General features: G+C 43.0%; 1 protein-coding gene across 4 annotated transcripts in view; it reads right to left on the minus strand.

The window, feature by feature from the left end:
• The window catches only part of LOC148036058 (protein VASCULAR ASSOCIATED DEATH 1, chloroplastic-like), a 266,535-nt gene that overhangs the window by 194,339 nt on the left and 48,870 nt on the right, over positions 1 to 23,326 (minus strand). For all 4 annotated transcript variants that reach the window (XM_087678065.1, XM_087678064.1, XM_087678063.1 and 1 more), the window contains exons 5-8: positions 17,842 to 17,937; positions 17,120 to 17,221; positions 16,943 to 16,995; positions 16,544 to 16,743 (exon numbers count right to left, since the gene is read on the minus strand). In XM_087678065.1, the coding sequence (XP_087534191.1) occupies positions 16,544 to 16,743; positions 16,943 to 16,995; positions 17,120 to 17,221; positions 17,842 to 17,937 (451 nt within the window). The remainder of the gene's footprint in view (positions 1 to 16,543; positions 16,744 to 16,942; positions 16,996 to 17,119; positions 17,222 to 17,841; positions 17,938 to 23,326) is intronic.

Here is a 23,326-nt window from a genome sequence, read left to right on the forward strand (position 1 = left end):
GGATAATCATATCAAGATTATCAAACAAGATATTCAAGCTACCAAGGACCGCGACAAAAGGAATATGCTAATCTAAAAGCGCAAGAACAAATCTTTAAAGAAGGAGACATGGTCTTCGTTCATGTCCATCCAAAGAAGAGTTCCTTGTCTTTAGGAAAATTTAAGAAGCTAAGTCTAAGATATTGTGGACCCTATAAGATTTTCAAGTGCTAAGAACCAAGCGCTTACAAGATACAACTCCCTGAGAATATAAAAATCCACAACGTATTTCATATTGACTTATTGAAAGCATACATAGCTAACCCTAACCATATTCTTGTTGATGATCAACAAGTTGTAATACCTAACCAAGGAGTCCTTGAGCTACAACCTGACAGAGTCATTGATGTAAGGGAGAGAAAATTGAGGAGTAGAACCCTTAGAGAATATCTTGCCCAATGAAAAGACTATCCTAAAGAGCATGCCACTTGGAGTCACCATGAGTAATTATGTAACCAATATCCTAAGTTTCATTCGAGATGAGGGCATCTCGATTCCTCTAAGAGAGAGAGGATGTAATATCCCGACTTTGATTTAAAATCTTCCCGACTTCTTGCAAAATGGACTTGAATAACTCTAAAATCATTAAATAGAGAATATCTCGAGTTTTTTAAAAAAATGAGGATTGTAATCGGATATTTTTTCCAAATTGACAAGGATTGTAGTCACCCGTCACGGAAGTTACTACGTGAACAAGAATTATGAGTCATATTAGTCATTAGTGTCAATGTCTATAGTATGGATGGTCCAAAACTTCTAGATTTTTGCACAAAACTAGAATATTTTTATTATTTTGGATATAATTTATTGTAAATATCCTGAAAAGCTATAGAAACTGCTAGAACAAGGTGTCATGTAAAAAAAGCAAGTGGCTTTTCCAACTAATTTTTTTGGAGATTAAATGCAAAAAGAAGGATTGGCAAAATTGTGCATGTCGCGATCGCAATTTACAGGCGATCCCCTCCATAAAGAGCTCTTCTTCTTAGCCACAACCCTTCTTCTCTAATGTAGCTATAAATAAGAGGCATAAAAAGCAGTTGAAGGAGGTCCGAGCTGTCGGGGGTAAAGGTGCCTCCGCCTAGCCGCCCATGTATTACTACACTAACAGTCACCGCCACTGCACACTGCAGGCGGCGGGCGCCCGTCACCGTCACTTTATTCTTTATTATTTTAGTGGCAGTTTGAATAAAGGAAGGCCTGGTCACACATTGTGACTATTGGAGTTCCCATTTCTTGTCTCTCTCTTTCTTGCTCTTGCTCTTCCACCATAGCTCTCGCGTGCAAGCTTCGATCCTTCTTACCTTTCAACTAGTATCAGAGCTCGGCTTTCCGACTCTTGAGCTTGGCTCGTGGCATTCTCAACTTCCCATCGACTCCCCACTCACATTGGGTCTCCTTCCCGAAAGCCATATCCGACTCCTTCGAGCTCCCGTCACTCCCCGACTTCCCGAGCACCTTCCCGGCCCCTTTGGGTACCCTCAAGGCATTCACACAGAGGTATTGCTTCACTCTTTACAGGGTTTATCTCAATTTTCAGCCCTCTTGAAACAGAGCAACCATTACACTCCCAGCTCTCATTTCATATGTGGGCTGCTCTCCCCTTGCTGGAGCTTGTTTAAGGCCTTCCTTGGCTTTAACCGGAGCCCTGCGAAGCTTGGCCACCATTTTTTGCAGCCCGAAGACCAGCATTTACAATTGGCGCAATCACGCAGCCCTCCCATATATGTCTTCAGCATTGACAGTCACAACAGTATCTCTCCCCCTCCATTGGCACTTGGAAAGGCTCCATTTCGGGCATATGAACATGCTTTGATGCTTGGTTTTTATGGTTGATGTGTTGGCATAGCATTTGGACTGATTTAACATTGTTTTGGGACTGTCATAACAGTCCATAGGCAGTTTATGAGAGTATTACACTGACATTTGATGCTACAGCTTGTTTGGCATTGTCATTTGAGGCCCGGTTGGTCCCGTTCGATGCCCGGATGTTAGGGAAATGTATGCCTATTGTTTGGCAACCATTCGGAGCTGATTTTGGTGCTGAAATTCTCAGTTTTGAACAGTAAATCACTGCTGTACACAATTGTGCTGAAGTCATTTTACTCATGTATGTTTATGCCTATGCTTTTCGGGCTATGTTTCGGGCATATATAATGATGTATTGACACTTGGGGCTCGACATAGAGCTTGGTTTTGATTCGGGATCGTTGGTTGAGCTTTGTTACTTGATATTTACGGCTTTTGTACCAATGGGAGCATCTTTGGATGCTTGACAGTAATTGAGCATGCAGTCTATGCTCTTTGAGCTTTTGAGACTATTTGGGATCTTTTACCCTTCAGGATGATGCATGGTTCATATATCTTGGTTCCTCTGATGCTTATGAGCTGACTCTTTGCTTTGGGTCTCTCTCTTTGTGAGCTGACACCTACTTGTGTCAAGTTTTGGTAGTGGCAGGAACACTTTGCCCCATTGACTGGGGGGTGTGCCTACTCACTGGCAGATGTTTGTATGACATGTTTGAGTGTTGGATTCATGCTTATCGACTGTCATATGCCTATGTTATGCCCGCATGATGTACTTTCACTAGTACTTGGTGGGCAACAGCTTTGGTTATACTTTTCACGCCATTTTCTCTCGATTTTGATGAATTTTTGGTCATTTTCTGCAATAAACAGCAAGCAATTTTGAACTATCTACAGTCTTCCAACCTGCATTATGGCGAGTTCGTCCACTGAACATGATATTTTCAACATCACTGAGCTTGATGGTACAAATTACTCTTATTAAAAGAGCCAAATTTGGCAGGTGTTGGTGCAGAAATCGCAGATCAAACCTTTGAGGTTGAGCAGGCATCCGCCTGCAACTATACCAGATGAGAAATGGCTTGAGCTTGATGAGTTATGCAAGTCCACTATTGTATTCTCTCTCATAGAACAGATTCATTACAATGCCTTTGAGGAAGAACAGAGTGCATGGCAATTGTGGGATAAAATCAAGAATCTCTATGACAAGAAAAGTCCAGCGAGTCAAATGTATTGGCTGAAGCAGCTTATGGATCTGCGCATGAAGGAAAATGTGACTATGTCTGCTCACTTGAGCCAGTTCCATGCTATACTCAAGAACTTAACTTCGCAGGACATCACTTTTGCAGAGAATGTCACTCCTCTTTTCTTGCTTGGTATTCTTAATGAGTCATGGGATGTATTCCGCACTACATTATGTGCCTCTACTGCTACCTTGAAATTATCTGATGTTGAGAGTGCTCTTCTGTAGGAAGAGGTTAACCGTAAGAATTTGGATGCCTCTCGTGTGTCGCATGCTATAACAGTTAGAGACAGGAATGATGGATATGGAAAGCATGGCACTAACAGTGGCAATGGCAGTGGCCATGGACGGGATTCTCAGAAAATCTCGATCCAAGTCTCGTGAGAAGTCACGTAGCAAATCCCGTGGCAGGAATGTAAATGTTACTTGTCACCATTGTGAGAAAAAGGGCCATATTAGGCCACAATGCCATGAACTGCGCAATGAAAGGCGCAAAGATAAGGGGAAAGACAAAGTGCAAGATAATTCTTCTGATCGCAACATAGTGCCTGCAAAGTCTAGTGTTAAAATTGAAAAGATCAATGTTATGCAGCCCGAGGATGTTGATAATGATGATTATATCCTTGCAGTAGCTTCTAGTGGTTTGCAGATGACAAAGATACACTCTATGTATGCACAGTGTTGACTCTTGGACTCAAGTGCGTCCTTTCATGTGACACCTTGCTGAGAGTGGTTTCATTCATACCATACTGTTTCGGGTTCTGTGCGCTTGGGTGATGACAGCTCTCTTGATATTGTGGGCATTGGTGATATTAAGCTGCAGTTTCCTTCTGGCAACAGTTTTGTTATGCAGAATGTGCGTCATGTACGTGCTTTGACACGTAGTCTCATGTCACTTGAACAACTTGATGACGCAAGATATTATGTATGTTTTGGAAACTCTGCATGGAAGATCACTCGTGGCAAACTTGTGATTGCGAGAGGTGCCAAGGCTGGCAGCTTCTATCCCTTGATTGTATCAGCTTCTTCCCTTGATCATGTTTTGACTGTGGGTTCTATCCTCCATATATCTCTTTGGCATGCCCGTTTGGGCCATATGTCTTTGAAGGGAATGAAAATGCTTTCTGGTTTGTAGTACTTACCGCCCCTTGATTATACATGTTTTGATTCATGTGAGCATTGTCTTTATGGCAGGCAGACTAGGTCTACGTATAAAAAGTCTGATAGGCCATGCATGAGTGAGCCCTTGGCATTGGTACATTCGGATGTCTGTGGGCCCATGCCTTGTCAGTCTATGGGTGGTGCAAAGTATTTTGTTACTTTCATATCCCATTAAGCTGAAATTCGATGTCTTGGCTGTGTTTCAGAGATGGCTTGCATTGGTTAAGAACCAGTCTGGGTATAGGCTAAAATGCCTAAGGATAGATAATGGGGGTGAGTATGTCTCACATGCTTTTGAGCAGTTATGTGATGAGAGGGGTATTAAGCATCAGTTGACCACCCCCTACACTCCCCCCCAGAATGGTTTGGCTAAGCGGATGAATAGAACCATCCAAGAGCATGTACGTAGTATACTTAGCCACGCAGGCCTACCACAGAGCTTTTGGGCTGAGGCAGTTAATACAGCTGTGCATATCATAAACAGATCACCTTCTAGTGGTTCGGATTTCCAAGTTGCCGAGGAGGTATAGACTGGAAAACCTCCCTCTTATGCGCATCTCCGTGCCTTTGGATGTGAGGCATTTTGCCATGTGCCCAGGGACGAGAGAAGCTGGCAGGATTCTAAGAGTGTCAAATGCATTTTCCTTGGTTATGGGGATGCGTTGGGTGGAGTGGACAACGGAAGCAACAGGAGACAGAGGCAAGAAGCAAAGCGTGCTGTTGAAGTTGTATTACTAAAGTTATGAAGAATACAAAAGATACACCTAATATAATGAAACCCTAACCTAACATGATGAAACCCTAACTGGGTGTCATACATGTACTAGGTGTCCCAACTGGAACTAGTACTAAGTGTACCATAGGTCCTAACTAATAATATCTAGGCCTACAAGGCACATACCAAGGAATGAGTGACACCTATGGATAGCCCATAGAGTGGCCTACAAACCTCCCTCGACGGTATGGGCTGAAGTATCCTGGAAACGTCTCAAGATACCTAAAAGACTAAGTCATGGTTGCACAAATTCATCCAATGTGGATATAGCAACCTATGACTGTACAGAGAAGGCAGATCACGTAACAAAAGGGACCAAGTGTAAAGCTTGTCGAAAAGCTTCAAACTTAGGCCGCGGAAGAGCCTTAGTGAATAGATCTGCCAAGTTGTCCTCAATGGAAACATAAGACAACTTTATGTCACCATCTGACCATCTCTCTCTGACATAATGATAATGAACCTCAATGTGCTTTGTGCGAGCATGAAACACTGGATTTCGTGCTATAGCCAAAGCACTCTGACTGTCAGTATGGATGACGGTAGGAGCTGTCTAACCAACCAGAAGATCTACAAGTAATTTCCGTAGCCAAACACACTCTACTGTTGCTGTGAAAGCTGCTCTGTACTCAGCTTCACAACTAGATGTGGCAACTGTAGCCTGCTTCTTGCTGAACCATGAGATGCATGAAGAACCAAGCATAAAACAATTGCCACTGTGGGATCTGCGTGTATCCTGGCAACCAGCCCAATCACTATCAGTGAACCCATGCATGATAAGTGAAGTATCAGCCCTGTAGAGAAGGCCCAAGTATTGCATGCCTTTGATGTACCTGAAGACACGTTTCACTGCATGCCAATGGTGATGAGTGGGACTGTGCATGTATCTGCTCAACTGAGAAACCACATATTGCAAGTCTGGCCGAGTATGACATAGATAAAGCAAACAACCAACTGCCTGCTGATAGGAGGTAGCATCACATGGACCACTATCATCTTCAGCAGAGAAATGAAAACCAGTCTCTAATGGGGTGGAGACAGGCTTACAATCCTCCATCTGAAATCTATGTAGAAGCTGCCCAATGTACTTCAATTGTGACATTACAATTCCCCTCTCAGATCGAGCAAATTGAATGCCCAAATAGTAGTGCAACTGGCCAAGATCAATCATGGAAAAAGATTGCTGTAATTCCCGCTTGAAATCTGCAATTTTCTCGGGATGTGGCCCAGTGAGAATCATATCATCCACATAGAGGATCAAAATCAGCAAATCTGCCCCCCTCTTGCGGATATATAAAGTCACTTCTGTAGGACTATTCTGAAAGCCAAGGCTGAGCAAATGAGTGTGTATCCTGTCATACCAAGCCCTGGGTGCCTGTTTCAATACATATAAGGCTTTCTTAAGCCGGCATACCTTGCGTTCAGACCCTTCAACCTCAAAGCCTGGAGGTTGAGCAATATAGACTTCCTCTGCCAAAAGACCATTGAGAAAAGTTGTCCTTATATCCAACTGATGTACCTCCCAATTATTATGGGCAGCCAGGGCAATAACACATCTAATGGTGGCGATGCGTGAAGTGGGGGCAAAGGTCTCTTCATAATCAATGCCCTCCTTCTGAACATAGCCTTTGGCCACAAGACGGGCTTTGTACTTGTCAATTGAACCATTAGCTTTTCTTTTTACCTTGTATACCCACTTAGTCCCTACTGCATGTTTGCCTGCAGGCAAGTAACATAACTCCCATGTTTTGTTTGCATGAATGGAGTCCAATTCATCTTGCATGGCTTTCATCCACAATTCATTTGAGAAGGCATCTTTGTGACAAACAGGCTCCTCATCAAATGCTATAGCAATCAATGCATGAGCAACCGAGTTTGCCAAATCTCTTTTGGCTGCAGCTCTCGTACAGGCCTGCAAACGAGCATCTAACTTGTTGTCCTTCAAAGTTTCAAAGAGCCAACGAGGAGCTCTTTTAGGCTGTCTAATATCAGCCAATTCTTGCTCTACTGCCTCTTCCACAATGTCTTCAATAGCACGTGGCATCTGTGTCAAAACAGGTGGCTGTCCGGACTGTGTAGTAGGCTGTAAATGAGCATTAGGTGGAGGAGCATAACCCTGTGGTGCATCATCTGAGGCATCAGATCCAAGCAATGGCACAAGACTATCAAAAATATCTGAAACACCAAGTGTAGACTGCACTTTGCAGTCCCGCAAGGGCATGGAAGATGTCTCATCAAAGATGACATCTCTACTGACAATTACCCTCTTGGTGGAAGGCTCATTAAGTCTATAACCCTTACTCTCTGCACTGTATCCCAAAAATATACATTTTATAGCCTTATCATCCAGCTTTGTCCACCTCTGTGAAGGCACATGTGCATAGGCCAAACACCCAAAAGTACGCATGTGAGAAATGGTTGGCTTGTGTCCTTTCCAAGCCTCATAGGGTGTGATTGTTTTCAATGCTTTGGTGGGGCTCCTGTTGAGCACATAATTGGCACATATCACTGCATCCAGCCAAAACATATTGGGCAAATTCTTGCCCTTAAGCATACACCTGGCCATTTCCATAATTGTCCTATTCTTTCTCTCAGCAACTCCATTCTGTTGAGGAGTGTAAGGCACTGTACACTCATGATGAATACCATGGGATTTCATGTAAGCATTAAATTCCTCTGACATATATTCACCACCTCTGTCTGATCTCAAGTGTGCAATCTTCAAGCCTGAATCATTTTCAGCCAAGGCAATGAAATGCTTGAAGCAGGTAAACACCTCTGACTTGGACTTCAATGCAAAGATCCAAGTATACCTGGTAAAGTCATCAATGAATGTCATAAAATAATAGAAACCTCCAATTGAAGCAGCCCGCATAGGACCACACACATCACTGTGAATCAAGAATAGCTTGCGTGATGCCCCAACTCTACCATCCTTAGGTATGACAAAGCGGTGCATCTTGCCAAGCAAGCAAGCTTCACAGACATGCTTATGAGGAATCTGCATTTGTGGCATATCTTCAACCATTTTAGGCAACCTTACCATAGCATTAAAGTTAAGATGCCCAAACCTCTCATGCCACAAGTAAGTATCAGGCAAAACATCTGCATCAACTACATGAGCATCATGAGCTGAACTGTCATATGCATCCAAGCTGTACAAGCCCCCCTGAAGAGTACCAGTCAATATAATAGCATCGGCATGACTCAAGTCATAGACTGCACACCTATGCCCATCAAACACAATCTGAAATCCACATGTAGCTATGGCTGAAATAGAAATCAGATTTTTTCGTATGCCTGGTACATACAAAACATTCTCCAGAGTGACAACACTGCCTGTAACTGATGTAACAGCCATCTGCCCAATACCCTTAACCATATAAGATGCATTGTTGGCACATGTCACGCAACCCCCCTTTGGGGCATCAGTAAGAGAAGTAAACAAAGTTTTACAGGAGGTAATGTGCTTAGAAGCACCACTGTCAAAGAACCATGTAGAGGCTGAAATTGCCATACAAGCATGTGAACTTGTATCATGCACTGGAGGATTGTAATGGCATTGAACAATGAAGCCCCAATTCTGATCCCTGGCATAATTAGCTTGCTCATTAGCATGCCCATGTGTATTTGCATCAATGCCAAAGGTAGATGTGACTGAAAGTCTAGCTTCTTTCTTCTTCTTTTCAGAAGCAATCCTCTTCCTACATTCAGCAATTTCATGGCCCGGCTTCCTGCAATAATTGCACCTCTTTTTCTTCTTTTGATCACCCTGAGAGGATAAATTAGAATGCTGATTAGTTGCTGTATTTTTGGGAACAGATTTCTGAAATCTCTCCTTATTCCAATCATTGGCTGCAAATGCCTGATCTGAGTGCATACCGGCATTCCGATTCACACGGCTCTGCTCCTCCTACAGTAAAAGTGCAACCAATTGATCAAAGGAATAATAGTTGGCATTGCCCATGGTAACCAACCTCAAGGTAGTGACGAAACCTTGGTAAGAGTTAGGCAACCCATCCAATGTGCCTGATACAAGCTGTGAGTCAGGGTTGTCCTCATCAATATTAGCCAATTGCTCCTTTAAATCTTGAATAGCTGCAAGATATGCATCCATATTATCACCCTCATTCAGACGAGTATCCTTCAGTTGCTTGCGAAGATAAGCAACACGGGCCTCATTGCGTACCCGATACAAGGAAGCAAGCTTATCCCAAGAGTCCTTAGCAATAGTGCATAATCTGATATGAGGAACAATACTTTTTCTGATAGACAGAGCAATAAATGCCTGTGCTTTAGCATCACGGCCATCCCACTGTATCATCTCCTGAGTAGGAGGAATGAAGGCATCACGGGAAGAACCAGTGGATGTAACATCACTGGAAGAAGGTGTAGCCTGCCTAACGGGCCTAGGCTCATTGCCAGATACTAGATTCCACAAGTTCTTGGAAACCAAAACATGCTTCATCATGAATGACCACATAGGGTAGTTAACCCCATCAAGCTTATCATCAGCACCGAAGGCCCCAAAGAAATCATCTTTGCCACCAGCCATTATGCAGACAAATGCACAAGAATGACAAAAGCAAAGATTAGGAGCCTCAAGCTCTCAACTGCAAATACCAATTACTGACTCCACAAGCCTCAAGGCTTTCCAAGCATAAACCAACTGTATGACCAACTGAAATCTGCCAGCAATATTTGAATGTACCTGAAAAGACAAATCCCCGCAGGCAAAATTCAAACTGAATGCAGGAATTTCAGTCAACCAGTTGACCGGTCAACCCTAAAAGTCAACACTGGTCAAACACACAGTAAATCAGCTTTGACCAACTCGCCACCAGTAGATGTATGTCTGCAACAGCAAATACTACTGCTGTAACTACAAAACCACTCAATAAACAAGCTGTTTTGACCAAAACCGAGGCAGTTTTGACCAAAATGGTCGTAGTTTTGACCAAAATGGAAGTAAAAGAGAAGGACGACCAGATCTGTACCAAATTTGACCCAAAACAGTCTCCGAAACCCTAAAACCAGAAGTGGTTTTTGCAAAACCGGAGTGATTTTGACTGATTTTTGCACCAAGTAGGGGCGTCCTGACTTGTAGAACACAGCTATGCCAAAAAGTTTGCACTTTGTCAAAACCATTGTGTGCAAGAAGTCGTTTTCTGACGCAGCAGGTGGTTTTGACAGAAAACAGGCGGTTTTGGCCCAAATGAAGGCTAAATCAGCTTGAATGGAGCCCCCCAAGGTTGGAGAAGCAGCAAGAAGGATGGGAGATCAGATTTGAAGCACTTTCCCGCGACAAAACTTCGCGCAATGGCTGGAAACTCCAGAAAATGGCGATGGGAAGCCTCTTGGGAGTGATGACCAGCAAGAAGAGGAAGCGGGAGGGAGTCAGATCTGAAGCAATGGAGTGATGGTAACCCGCTCTGATACCACTGTTGGGTGGAGTGGACAACGGAAGCAACAGGAGACAGAGGCAAGAGGCAAAGCGTGCTGCTGAAGTTGTATTACTGAAGTTATGAAGAATACAAAAGATACACCTAATATAATGAAACCCTAACCTAACATTATGAAACCCTAACTGGGCGTCATACATGTACTAGGTGTCCCAACTGGAACTAGTACTAAGTGTACCATAGGTCCTAACTGATAATATCTAGGCCTACAAGGCACATACCAAGGAATGAGTGACACCTATGGATAGCCCATAGAGTGGCCTACAGGATGCAGGCGAGATGGGTTACCGTCTCTGGGATCCGTAGATGTGGAAAGTCATCCGCAGTCATAATGTAGTCTTCCATGAAGACAAGATGCATAGGCAGCCTGAGAGAGTTGTTGAGATCCGCAAGGTCATATTTCAAGAGGAGCCGAGAGCTCCCGCACAGCCAGTTGGACAACCTACAGCTGCAGCAAATGCTCATGGTCAGGGTGTTGGACAGGCAGCTGGGCAGGTAGCAAAGCCAGCCGTGAGACGATCTACTAGAGACAGACGTCCACCTGATAGATTTCAACCCTCGATGCATTATATCTTGGTTACAGATGCAGGAGAGCCTTTCACTTATGACGAGACTATGGGTGACAGTCACTCCTGGGAGAGGGCTATGTGGTCTTAGATAGACTCCTTGCATAAGAATGAGACTTGGGATTTGGTTTTCTTGCCTAAGGGTAAGAAGGCTTTGCCATGCAAGTGGGTGTACCCCCTAGACACCCCAAGCCGGCATACAAGGCTAGATTGGTAGCAAAGGGTTTTAAGCAGGAGCATGGTGTGGACTTTAATGAGGTCTTTTCTCATGTGGTTAAGATGACCACCCTGCGCTTAGTCTTGGCTTTGGTTGCTCAACTTGACTTGGATTTATACTAGATGGATGTCAAGACGGCTTTCTTACATGGGGACTTGCATGATGAGATTTATATGGAGTAGCCTAAGAGCTTTGCAAAACCTAGCAGGGAGCACCTAGTGTGCAAATTGAAGAAAAGTCTTTATGGCTTGAAATAGGCACCTAGGGAGTGGTATCATAAGGTTGATGCCTTAATGCAGTCACAGGGTTATAGCAGGAGTGCTATGGATCCGTGTCTTTATACGAAGAAAGCCCGTGATGGTTCTTTATTGATTTTGGTACTCTGTGGATGATATGCTGACAGCAGGGAAAGCTCATGATGAGCTAGATGCTCTTAAGGCTCAACTCAAGAAGAGCTTTGAGATGAAAAATCTGGGACAGGCCGCTCACATACTTGGTATGCGCAGTAGATGCGACAGGCATCAGGGACTCCTCTACTTGTCACAGAGAGAGTATATTCATAAAGTCCTTGAGCGCTTCCGCATGCAGGACGTAAAGCCTATTGACTATCCATTGCCTTCTTATGTAAAGATATCATAGGCTGATTGTCCGCAGACAGATGAGCAGAGGGCCGAGATGGCCAAGATTACCTATGCATCCGCAATGGGCAGTCTTATGTATGCCATGATAGCCACTCGTCCAGATATTGCCTTTGCAGTTGGTGTTATGGCACGCTATATGGCTACACCTGGCAAGAAGCATTGGGATGCCGTGAAGGGTATCATGAGGTACCTGAAGGACATTGCAGATATGTGCATATGCTATGGCAGCCAGGATACAGGAGTCGTGGGGTACACTGACTCTGATTATGCAGGACATGCAGATAGTAGGAAGTCCACTTGCAGCTATGTATTCACATATGTTGGAGGTGCTGTTTCTTGGATATCCAAGGTGCAGAAATACACGGCCCTTTCTACTACAGAGGCCGAGTATGTTACAGCCATTGAGGCTTGCAAGGAGGCCATTTGGTTGGGTCATTTGGTTGGCTGACCTTGGTATTCATGCTATCCCTACACTGCATTCAAATTCTATGAGTGCTATTCAGTTAGCCAAGAATCCGGTTTTCCATCCGAAGACGAAACACATTGAGGTGAGGTATCACTTCATACGTGGGGTCGTTGAGGACAAGTCTATTGATCTTGTCAAGGTCTTGACTAACCAGAATCCTGCAGATCTACTCACGAAAAGCCTCTCTACAGAGCACTTTGCCTTCCTCGAGAGGTTGACAGGCGTGGGATGAGATGACGTCTTTCCTTATCCTGTTGTACATGTGTACATGTTGTACTGTCTTTTTCTTTTTCTTTTGACTCCTCACTAGGGCAGATTCGCCTTTAAGTGGGAGGTTATTGGGGGTAAATGCGCCTCCACCTAGCCGCCCCTGTATTACTACACTGACAGTCACCGCCACTGCACACTGCAGCTGGCAGGCGCCCGTCACCATCACTTTATTCTTTATTCTTTTAGTGACAATTTGAATAAAGGAAGGCCTAATCACACATTGTGACTGTTGGAGTTCCCATTTCTTGTCTCTCTCTTTCTTGCTCTTGCTCTCCCGCCATAGCTCTCGCCTGCAAGCTTCGATCCTTCTCACCTTTCACGACCAGGAGGAGAGAGGCCCTTTCCAAGAGTATAGAGCAAGAGAGAGGAAAAGAGAGGAAGGTAGAAGGATACCCCCCCTCCCCGAGAGACTACGAGGGGGAGCTAGAGACGGGAAGAATTAGAAAGAGAGAAAGAGAAAAGATCCCGATAAGCTGCGAGAGGAAATTAGAGAGGGGTTTAGAGAACGAATTAACTCAACCTCCCCTTGTCTCGGTCTTCAACTCGGCAAGCTGCTCTCACACTCTCCCATCCCGAATTCATTTCACCTTCTCTATCTCTTGAACCCGCTTGCGAACGATGGCTCCAAAGCAACGAGACGGAAAGTCCATGAAATCCACCGCAATAACGGGTATTGCCAGAGATACAAGAATGCCCAAAGTTTGCCGCAATTGCCACTACCAACAGAACATCGGGTGTGGCGAACGTAAATGCAAGCAAAGACAAAATTCCCAGTGACGTCATGCCAAACCAAATTGTTCACAACTCAGAAATAGTCTATTATTTTCATATTGCCACATAAAATATTAAGATTTTTTTCGAAATTAAGTACATAAAATATTAGCTTTTGCATTTACACTTACACGAGATGTCTGTTTCATCTAGAGAGCATATTAATACACGCACAAACAGTTAACAACTACCTATGATTTGTAGATAGATTAATCAAGATTATAATTCGTAGAATCATGATGAAAATAGCTGCAAAAGGTTATTCCACGAAATGAATAAGGGACGTTATGCGCACTCGAGATTAGTAAAATAACTCGATATATTCATTGTCAAACGCGACAATGGTTAGGAGTTGATTAACACTTAAAAAGTGAAAGTCTATTTAAAAGATCCTGTAAATCATCTCATTAAATTATTATCGCAATATTTTTCTAAGTACCAACTAAAGTAAATTCGCTTATGTAAGTTAACCCTAAACGGAAAATTTGTGTCTTGCTTAACAGTATTCAAAGATTTGTGCTCAACACTTCTTTATGAAAAAAAGAATCCTTGTTAGAATGTAAGGTTACCTTAGGTTAAGGACTACCTTGGCTATGTGAAGATGTGAATTACATAATGGTGTGATTGTCATTGTTTGAAATGATTGCTTGTGTTTGCTAAAATCTAGATCTCTAATTAAAAACATTGACAAACAGAATAAAAGGAAATATCGCGCTAGGCTACCCCCAAACTAGCTGCAAGACCCTACTCCAAGGAAGTCATATTTATCACTTCAAGAGGCTTAGTCCGGCTCCGTAGTGAAAAGGTCTATCTATAGGGAAAGTCTCGAGCACTAGAGAATGCGGATGCCAAGGGGATTCTGGTTGTAAATTCGTTACAAGGAAGGAATCTTGGTGGACAAAATACCCTCAAGGAATCTTGTATATCTTCTATAGAATCGGGAAGATGAAAATTGTAATAAACTTCCAATATAATAAATAAATTTATTTTTTATTCAAGGGTTGTTTGAATTATATGCATATCCGTGAAATAAATTACGTGAAGGAACCTGTGATTTAACGGACTAATTAAGGAAGTTGGTTGTATATTTTTCAATAAATGTGTTGTAGGTAATTAAAAAACTAAAGACGATACCATCGTCAAAGGAAAGCGGGTGGGCATGACCCCCGACAGGTCCGTCCAACAGTAGGGTAGTCCCAATTATCCGAGAGCTTTTCTAAATCGGGATATAAGAATAGAAAGATGATAAATTGACCAACTAGCCGTTAGGTAGAACCGACTTGTATTGTTTTAGGGAGCCGGGATGAGCTTTTGTCTTATAGGCAGGAGGGTTAACGTACCGCACTCCCCTTCATCTCCCATTCTCTTTGAACCAAGTGCAATGGCAAGTCCGCTTCAATTCGAGTAATCCAGTAGAAAGTGGGAACTCGAAATTACTAACACTAGTTGGCTATTAGGAGACCCGTCCGATTTTAGGAACCCGGAATTTCAGGTCGATCCTAGTAGGTTCGGCTGGAGCTCTTCCATTGTGATGTAGACTAAGTCGGGCCTAAACAAACCCCGTGATACTCCAAGGAAGCGCCAGGCGTCACCATTTTTGAAAAACCTACTGATGGACTACTAAAAGGTGTGCCTTGGATTGAGACTGGCGAACACCTCATAATGGTTTAGGAATACTACTCATTATGTTCCACTCTAATCCAAATCCGTTCTTAACCATAGGACTAAACAATCCCATCAGACCATTTATCCCAAGTATCTAGTCAAATGGAAGGACCGCCAAAGCTTGAGGCTACTTGGGAGTCAGTACGTTCATTAAAGAGTTATTTTCCCTATGTTATTCCTAAGGATATTGTTAAGGACACCAATCATTCATAATGGAAAAAGTGTTACATCCTTGGACATCTAGACGAATGTTAGTAGCATTTGCCACAATGGTCATGAAGTGACTTAGTGCAAATGCACTAAGGGCACTTAGGGTTAGGGCAGCCCAATCCTATTTATAGGATCCAAGACTCTATTGTGCACATTATTGTGTAATCACCACTCCTTGACTCTTGCCCTAGAGGCCAATGCATCCATACATCGGAACAATGTAGTCTGGCAATACACGGACTCTTGAGACATGGTCATGACCTGATGTCCTGCTAGCTCCTAGACTCCAAGGTGAGCCCATTTGACTATATGATCGGGAGGTGTGTTTGATGTCCAAGATCCATATGTTCGTGTATATAGTTTGTGTGGTGTCTCCTGTGTAGGTTGGATCCTAGGTGGACATTTCACAAAAAGTTAATTTTTGGTGGGATAATTGGCTCGAAACGTCCCACAGAAAGGGGATCAGGACTGCCACTTATCGTCCCAATTATTCCAAGTCACTTTGCCATTATCATCATCATGTCTGCCTTCAACATTCATCATCCACCCATTCACATGCCCGCATTCTTCCTAACACACCCTGGAGTGGAAATGACTTGTATTACTGCCTTGGAGTTCACTCCTATTGCAAAGACCTGCTGCTCCCACATTAGACAGGAGGAAGGACTGCTGTTATTCACCTGCACCAGAGGTCTCCATCTGCTGTATATTGATGCCCCAGCTGCTGATACTGATTCCCAGACAGTTCATGATGCTGGTACTTGCCCCTGGAGCTGCCATGCTGTTGCATTTTGCTGCCAAATGCTACTTCTCACAACACTAACCAGCCAGGAATAGTTGCATTTTAGGTGTTCACACCTGCCCTGCACATGACTGACTATTTTCTCTTCATCTGGCATGAAATGGTGCCTTCCTGTTCACATATGTGATCCATAAGAATGTGATAGGCTCTTCCTCCATCCCTCAGCACGCTCCTTGAGAGACAAATGGTTTGAATGGACACCCTTCCCCTTCTTGAGCATCAGTTGTATCCATACCTCTCATACTCAATTGGTTCATTGAGTGCATCCTGTCTTTCGCATTCCATATTCTGAATTGATTTGTTACTCATGTCCTGTAAATAGACTACATTTTCTCTGCAAACCCTAGTGTATTCTCGCATGCATCTCTTTCTCCCCTATAAACCTAGCTTTTATAGAATGCATCAAATTGCTAGTTTATGCTCCTGTATTCAAACATAAAGTTACCACACCCTACCTTCAGGTGCAGTTCCATCTTCAACATCCCATAAGTTTTCATTGTTCGCTGCAGAACACTTTGGACCATCCATAATTTCTGCAGCATTCTCTACATTGGATCTCTCTATGCCTGAAGTTTCTCTATCACAAGCCTCACCACCATTTCCAGGTCCATGCTCAGATTTACTGTGTCGCTCAGCAGGTACTTCTACAATATCCCTGTCTCCAAAGAAAACAACCTTAGTCTTTGTCTCAAGCCCTTCAAAATGTAACTGCAGCAGAGAATAGGTCATGATCAACTCTTTGAAACTTTAAAAGGCATAAAAAAACCTTCCTTGTGGACAACTTCTGCTTTCTGAAACTAAACTTAAAAGCTGCAAGAGTTGATTGCAATGTCCACCAAAGAACAGGCATGTACCTGCTTCCAAAGCTTGACTCAGAGAAAGATGCATCATGTTGATCTTGAGTTGCCTGCATTACACAATTCAAGTAAATCTGAAGACAATTTGCTATGTAAAGGTTGAGACAGTACTGTAATAAATGCATTGGGGATAGGAGCAGTATATCTGCTCACAAAAATAATGTTATGAATCACCTGAGAGTCAGTAAGCAATCGTGCATATTTGCAATGGCGAGCCCATCCTTCTACTATTAGCCGATACGCTTCATCTCTAGAAAGAAAAGATGCAAAAAAGTTCTGCAGCACATATACAACATTGTGACAAGGTAAGGAGCAATTCAACTCAACCATGATCATATTGTATTTTCCTTCCCAATATCCTTAGCTTAATGGCATTTCCCTGGAAGAAAGGCCAGATGAGATTTTCCATGCCTCAATCCCAACAGAGACACATGAAGTTCATGCCCATTTCCTAAACCAAAGATGTAAAGCAAACAGGTAGAATCTAAGCTTTTGATCCACCAAAATGGCTAAGATGTGGCTTGAATCATTTACCCCTTCATGTCATCCTCAATATAGGTTCAACACAATGACAACATAAAGTAATTTTCTTGCTCCAACTAGACTATTAACATAAATACACCCAAGCTTTTCTATGAATGACCACACCAATGCAGTTCTCATACATCTGGAATTAATTATGTGGCTTGAATCATTTAGCCCTTCAGGTCATCCTCAATATAGGTTCAACACAATGACAGCATAAGCTATTTCAATTTTCTTGCTCCAACTAGACTATTAACATAAATACACCCAAAAGCTTTTCTACCCATGACCACACAAATGCAGTTCTCATACATCTGGAATTAATCATGTCAATATCAGCAAGAGAGAACTGCCAATATGAAAAGCACCACCTTTTTCCCCCAAGCAACAATCTCGATTGCATTTGGAAATAATCCAGCTGTCTTTGCTTTCCGGACACATGTCACATCTTTCAGTAGAATCACTTTCTGCACAAGTTTTTAAGCAACCCACACCTTAAAATGCTAATCACAATAACAAAAAACATTTGCAAAAAAATCCTATTATGGAATGCTCTTTATTTTAAATTTCGTCTTTCATATGTGACATTACCAATTTCCATAGCTTTACTGTGACACCACATGTAATGGAACCAAACTAGATGGGTTATACCCAAGCTCGAATAGACTAAGTTTGCAAGGTCATTATGAGCTACATAAGGGATAGGTATGTGGGTTATTATTTATTAAATAGTTAGTTATGAGTCAGCAAATAAGTTAATCCTAAGGCTGCTCTCCCTCCTACCAAGGGCTCAACATGGTAGCCATGCCCTTCTTCCACGTGTCTATGAGCCAGACAACCAGCTCCAGTACAGCAACCAGCAAGGCAAGCCACATGGTTACTAGATATGGACTCCCTCTCTCCTCCCACGTGTTGTCAGCATGACGGCCGTGTCCCTACAAAGCTCACATCCTCCTTGTGACCTTTGTCGCCTTCAACATCTCTGCCAGCTCATTGCTGGCTGCCACGCTTGCCAGTTGGGAAACCCACATGGCCATCCAGGTGTCTACAGCGTGCGCCCACGCCCCCCCCCAACCCTTCCTTTCAGCCGATATAAGGCCTCCCTTAACCTTAATGCAGGGAGAGGAAACCGGTCCTAATTATATGAGGGTCTTGCATGCACACCATTATTAGAGTAGTCCGGGCTAGGAAAAAATTGCTGGAAACAACAAACCCATTAGAGGCGGTGCAAAAGGAAGTCAATGAGCCATCCATAAACCAAATCACACCAAGAGAAAAAGAGGGTCAAGTATACCCCCATACTTAGTCGATAGACATGGGAAAAGAGGGCCGTTGGTAGTAGGCAAACGTTAAAAAGAGTTCCCCCCCCCCCCCCCCCAAAGAAAAGAGAACTCTATTAATAACACCTCGGAGAAAGCCCCCTAAGGTAAATACAAAGTACAAGAAACTCTGTGAAGAGTAACTAAGTACATCAAAGATACAATGGTTGTGTAAACAACCAATCTGGTGGGCTGAAGTGCTAGACCATCTGAGCAGTAGTGTGAAAGAAGGTGTCTGAATCCCAAATCCTAAAGAAAGCCTCTCTTTTCTTCCTCATCCTCTCAAAGCTGCCCTGCAACCTCTCCCATCTCCCACCGAGAGTATGGACTATCTCTGTCCAAATCCTCAATAAAGACTCCCCAGTGGGTCTATCCTAAAGATCAATGACCTGGCTACATCTCGCATTCCATATGTACCAAGCTATAATGCTGGAAATCAGCTCCCATCTATGACAATGTCCCTGAGTCCACTGTGTCTGTGAGTAGTCTGGGGTAGGGATCCTGCTCAGATGCTGTCCAATGATGAGAAAAGAAATGCTCCCCTGAGTGTCCTCAAAGCCACAAGTTGGACCTCTGTCTGTGACCCAAGCTGCAGCCCCCCATGTCGCCACAATGGACTCTATTGTACCATGGAATACTATCCTAAGAGCTCTCCTCCAAATCTCTAGGGCTCTAGGACAGTCCCAGAGGCAATGTCTCTAGTCTCCTCTGGCTCACCACATTGTGCGCAAGCCACTCAGTCCCTACCATATCCAAGCCAAGTACCAACTGCTAAACTCGTATGGGCTAGAAGCCATAGAAAGAGAGATATCTTCTTGGGCTTGAAGGCGTCATGTAGCTGCCTCCAAAAGTCGTATAGGAACTCATCTGAGACTCCCTCTCTATGCCAATGAGGGATGGCTGCAGGTTGTGCTGTAATCTTGCTCATCTATATCCTCCATCCCAATCTAGTACTGTAGCCAAAGAAGGGCATGTCGGATGGCCTATCAAGGAAGGGATCCCTCCACAACCACTCTCCTGGATCCCACTGAAGTATCTGTAGAGGCCTTCTCTGGTATGCCCAATATCTCCATCCATCTATAAGACAAGTGGTTGGGTCTGGGTCTATGTGCCATTTTCTTTGAAAGTCTGCAACTACTCTCATTCTCTGCCTAGAACAGCCACTAAGTGCTGTAAGGTCAAGGTCCTGTTTGCTGGAGGCGGCCATCCTCCTCAATTGTGAAAGTGAATGTCCTGTCTCTGCTAGATGCAATGACTGCTAGAAGGATATCCCCTCTAGAGAAAAGACCAATCCATTGAACAGGTAAAGTGGGCGACTGTGAATTGGGTGAAAGCATTTATATATTTTGGTTGTACACTACCGCCCTTTCCATTGAACAGGCCAGTTACACACACAACCTCAAACCCATTCAATATGGAACCAGTCCTAAGGCTCAGACAAACCATTAGTCCAATTTGTCCCAATGGCTGCCTCTTCTAGCCATGCAAAGATCCCAGCTTATTCCAAGAGAACTCTGGGGGTAAGAAGCAACAACAACAAAAAAAAAGAAAAATAAAATATTTATATAAGTAAATAAGAAAAGCAATTGTAAAAAGTATCACCATCTAGTGACACTTAGTCACCTGGTCAGTATGGAGCCAATTCCCGAGATCGAGTACAGGCATATCCTTATGGTTCTCGGCACCACACAAAGTCTGGCATTCCTCCTCTGCATTGTATGTTTTCATCATCTTTGTACTAGGGCGCTTGGGCAAGTGAATAATTTTCCCGCGAGAGACACTTTCCAAGTGGCACTTGCTACATGAGCATTCTTCAGCATGTAGCATTCCATCTCCACCTCACTCTTCTCTTCTTCCCCTTTTTGGGCGTGAGAAGGGGTGTTGAGAAACCCTTCACCCGCAGTTTGCGTTTTTTGCGTTTTTGCATTTTGCATTTAGGATTTGCTACTCCAAAAAGGGGCGCCACCCTAGACTGACACTGCCTATTTATAGATCACTCTCTCACTCATTCTTTAAGGCTAATTCATTGAGTCTATCACCTCTTCTCTCCAGCCTCTCCACTTCCCTCACAACCCTTCAGGAAGAAATTGTGGTTCGTGGTTCAAGGTTGTCTTCATCATCTTCCTTGTGCTATGGAACCCTTGTTCCCTTGTATCACATTCACTCCATGATTCAAAACTTCATCATTCCATTCATCAAAGTTTCTTCTCTCTTCTCTTCTCTTCTCCATGTTTTCCGAGTTCACTCTGTGTTCCTCCCCACAAACCCTACTATCTCACTGGTACATCATCTTTTGATACTTTCATGAGCTTTGAGCAACCCCAACCTCCCACTGGTCTTCCACATGATTGGGACCCATCAACTATGAGGAAGTTGTGCTTGCATGGGATCACGATGATGCTCATGAATATTCCACTCTTCTCCAAATGCATTTCTAAAGAGGTTCCACCGGTAGTCGCTTCCTACAAAATAGCTTCAGCAGTGTGGGAGAAGCTCCAAATGTTGTGCGAGGCTCCATCGACTATACATGCAATGACCCTCTATGGACAGCTCCAATAGATGAAATTTGAGCCTAAAGATACCGTTCAATCTTTCTTGCTTTGTATTAGACAAGTATAGGATTAGCTTATGCACATACAATCCGTGCTTCCAAAGGCTCATGTTGTGGGGGCTATGCTCTATAAGCTCTTTCCATAGTTTGGAGTAGCCAATGCTTTGCATGTTCAAACTTCATCGATGCCAATTAGTTTTATACATATGTCCTCAATGTTGCTTGAGCATGAGGATTCCATCTCAATATAGTGGCCATGATGAGGTATTTGCAACCTCAGAGAAGGGTGATAGGAAGAAGTCATCAAAGGCCCACTACTATCACTATATTAAGAAGGTCATTCGCACAAGGATAGTAAGGAGTTAGCAGCTTCAAGGAAGAAGAAGGAGAAGAAGAAGCAAGGTATAGCTCTTCTGATGAGTCATCCTCATCCTTCCCACTTCGATAAAAATCCTCTGACCAAGGTGAAGGCCAGAGTGCAAAAGGGGTTCTCATTTTCAAAAAAAGGAAAGGGGCTAGCTTTCTTTGTGAAGATATGCTAAGGTTTGCACAAAAAAAACATAGAATGTACAAATACAACCAAAACACAAGGACTCAAACAATAACGCGACAAAAAACAAATACAAACAGAGAAGAAAGAGAACTTTGAAGTGAATGAATCAATGTTGTAAATAAATGAGAGAATGTACATAATGCTCAAGGGTAGAGCTATCCAATAGCCAATGGCTCTCATGGGAATGGGCTAAGGAAGGTATCGATGTGCATCGTCCACCAGAGATGTATCCCAAGTGCAATAACCACCAATTGGAGCAGAGGCTGACAAAGAGAAGTGCTGAAGAAATGACCTGCTGTAGATACAAACACAAATTAGACCGATGCTGAAAATGGAAGGGCAACAAGCTGGAAACCAAAACGCAGCAGTCTCTGGGGCACAAACTAGTAAATGCAGAAATGTAACCGCCTGAAGATAATGGCATCTGATCACCAACAGCAATGGGAGGCTGCACAATAGGTGTAGACCACATAGTAGCAATTGCCTGGAGGCTAGAAAACTAGTAGAAGAGGGATGATAGTGGCTGAAACGTGCAAGACAAGGATGGGGCTGAATGGTGGGCAGCCTATCTACTTATAAATGCAAAAGAATCCTCCCAAATTAGGGTTTTGCATGTGGGACAATTTTGTTAATTTACATATTTTGTTAATTTACATATTTTGGGGCTTTTTAAAAAAGCTAATCAGTACGGAATGAACTTTTAGCTCAACAGCCCCTCCTTTGTTACTTTCTAGCGCACTTTAAAATTTCCATAAGGCATCATAGTAAAACAATCTAGCCCGCTATTGCTTGACCATGCTACTGCCAAATACCATGGAAAATTTCTACGTCAACATAACCAAAACATAGTAGACCAGAAGAGTCCCAAATTGTTACCAAAAACCCATAAGATGCATCTATTACTAATGCATATCAACTCTTCCGGCCAAACAACCATAGTGAAGCATAACTTCAGCATAAACCATGCCCGAACTATCAATGGCATTCATAAAACACAATGTTGTTCATAAAATCAATTGAATACCACTCAAAATTAATGATCATCCAAAGTAGGAAATGGTAATGAACCGCTAATTATCATAAATTGATGAAAATGTATAGTTTCAGAGCTAAAAATGAAAAACACACTAAATGTGTTGGTTTGGACTCACACCTATGCTCACAGAGGAGTGTCGTTGATCGGCGGTAGAACATTGGGACACTTTTTACTCCCCTTATGAGAGGTTTTTTCCCCTAGTTATATTATCTTCTATTTTATGTGCTTGTTTTATACATTTCGGTCACTTATCATGTTTTACACCTTTTAGGTGTAAATGCACATTAACAAGGTTTAAGGGTTGTATTTTGTATTTTCATTATACTCTTGGTAATTGCATTGGAAGTCATGATGTGTCTTCTCTCTCACTCTCAACTATCAATTGTGTACTCTTAGT

The sequence above is a fragment of the Lygodium microphyllum genome, chromosome 5 (genome assembly GCF_053477565.2).
Source record: "Lygodium microphyllum isolate KBCC chromosome 5, Lygodium_microphyllum_v1.1.10, whole genome shotgun sequence".
Classification (NCBI taxonomy): Eukaryota; Viridiplantae; Streptophyta; class Polypodiopsida; order Schizaeales; family Lygodiaceae; genus Lygodium; species Lygodium microphyllum.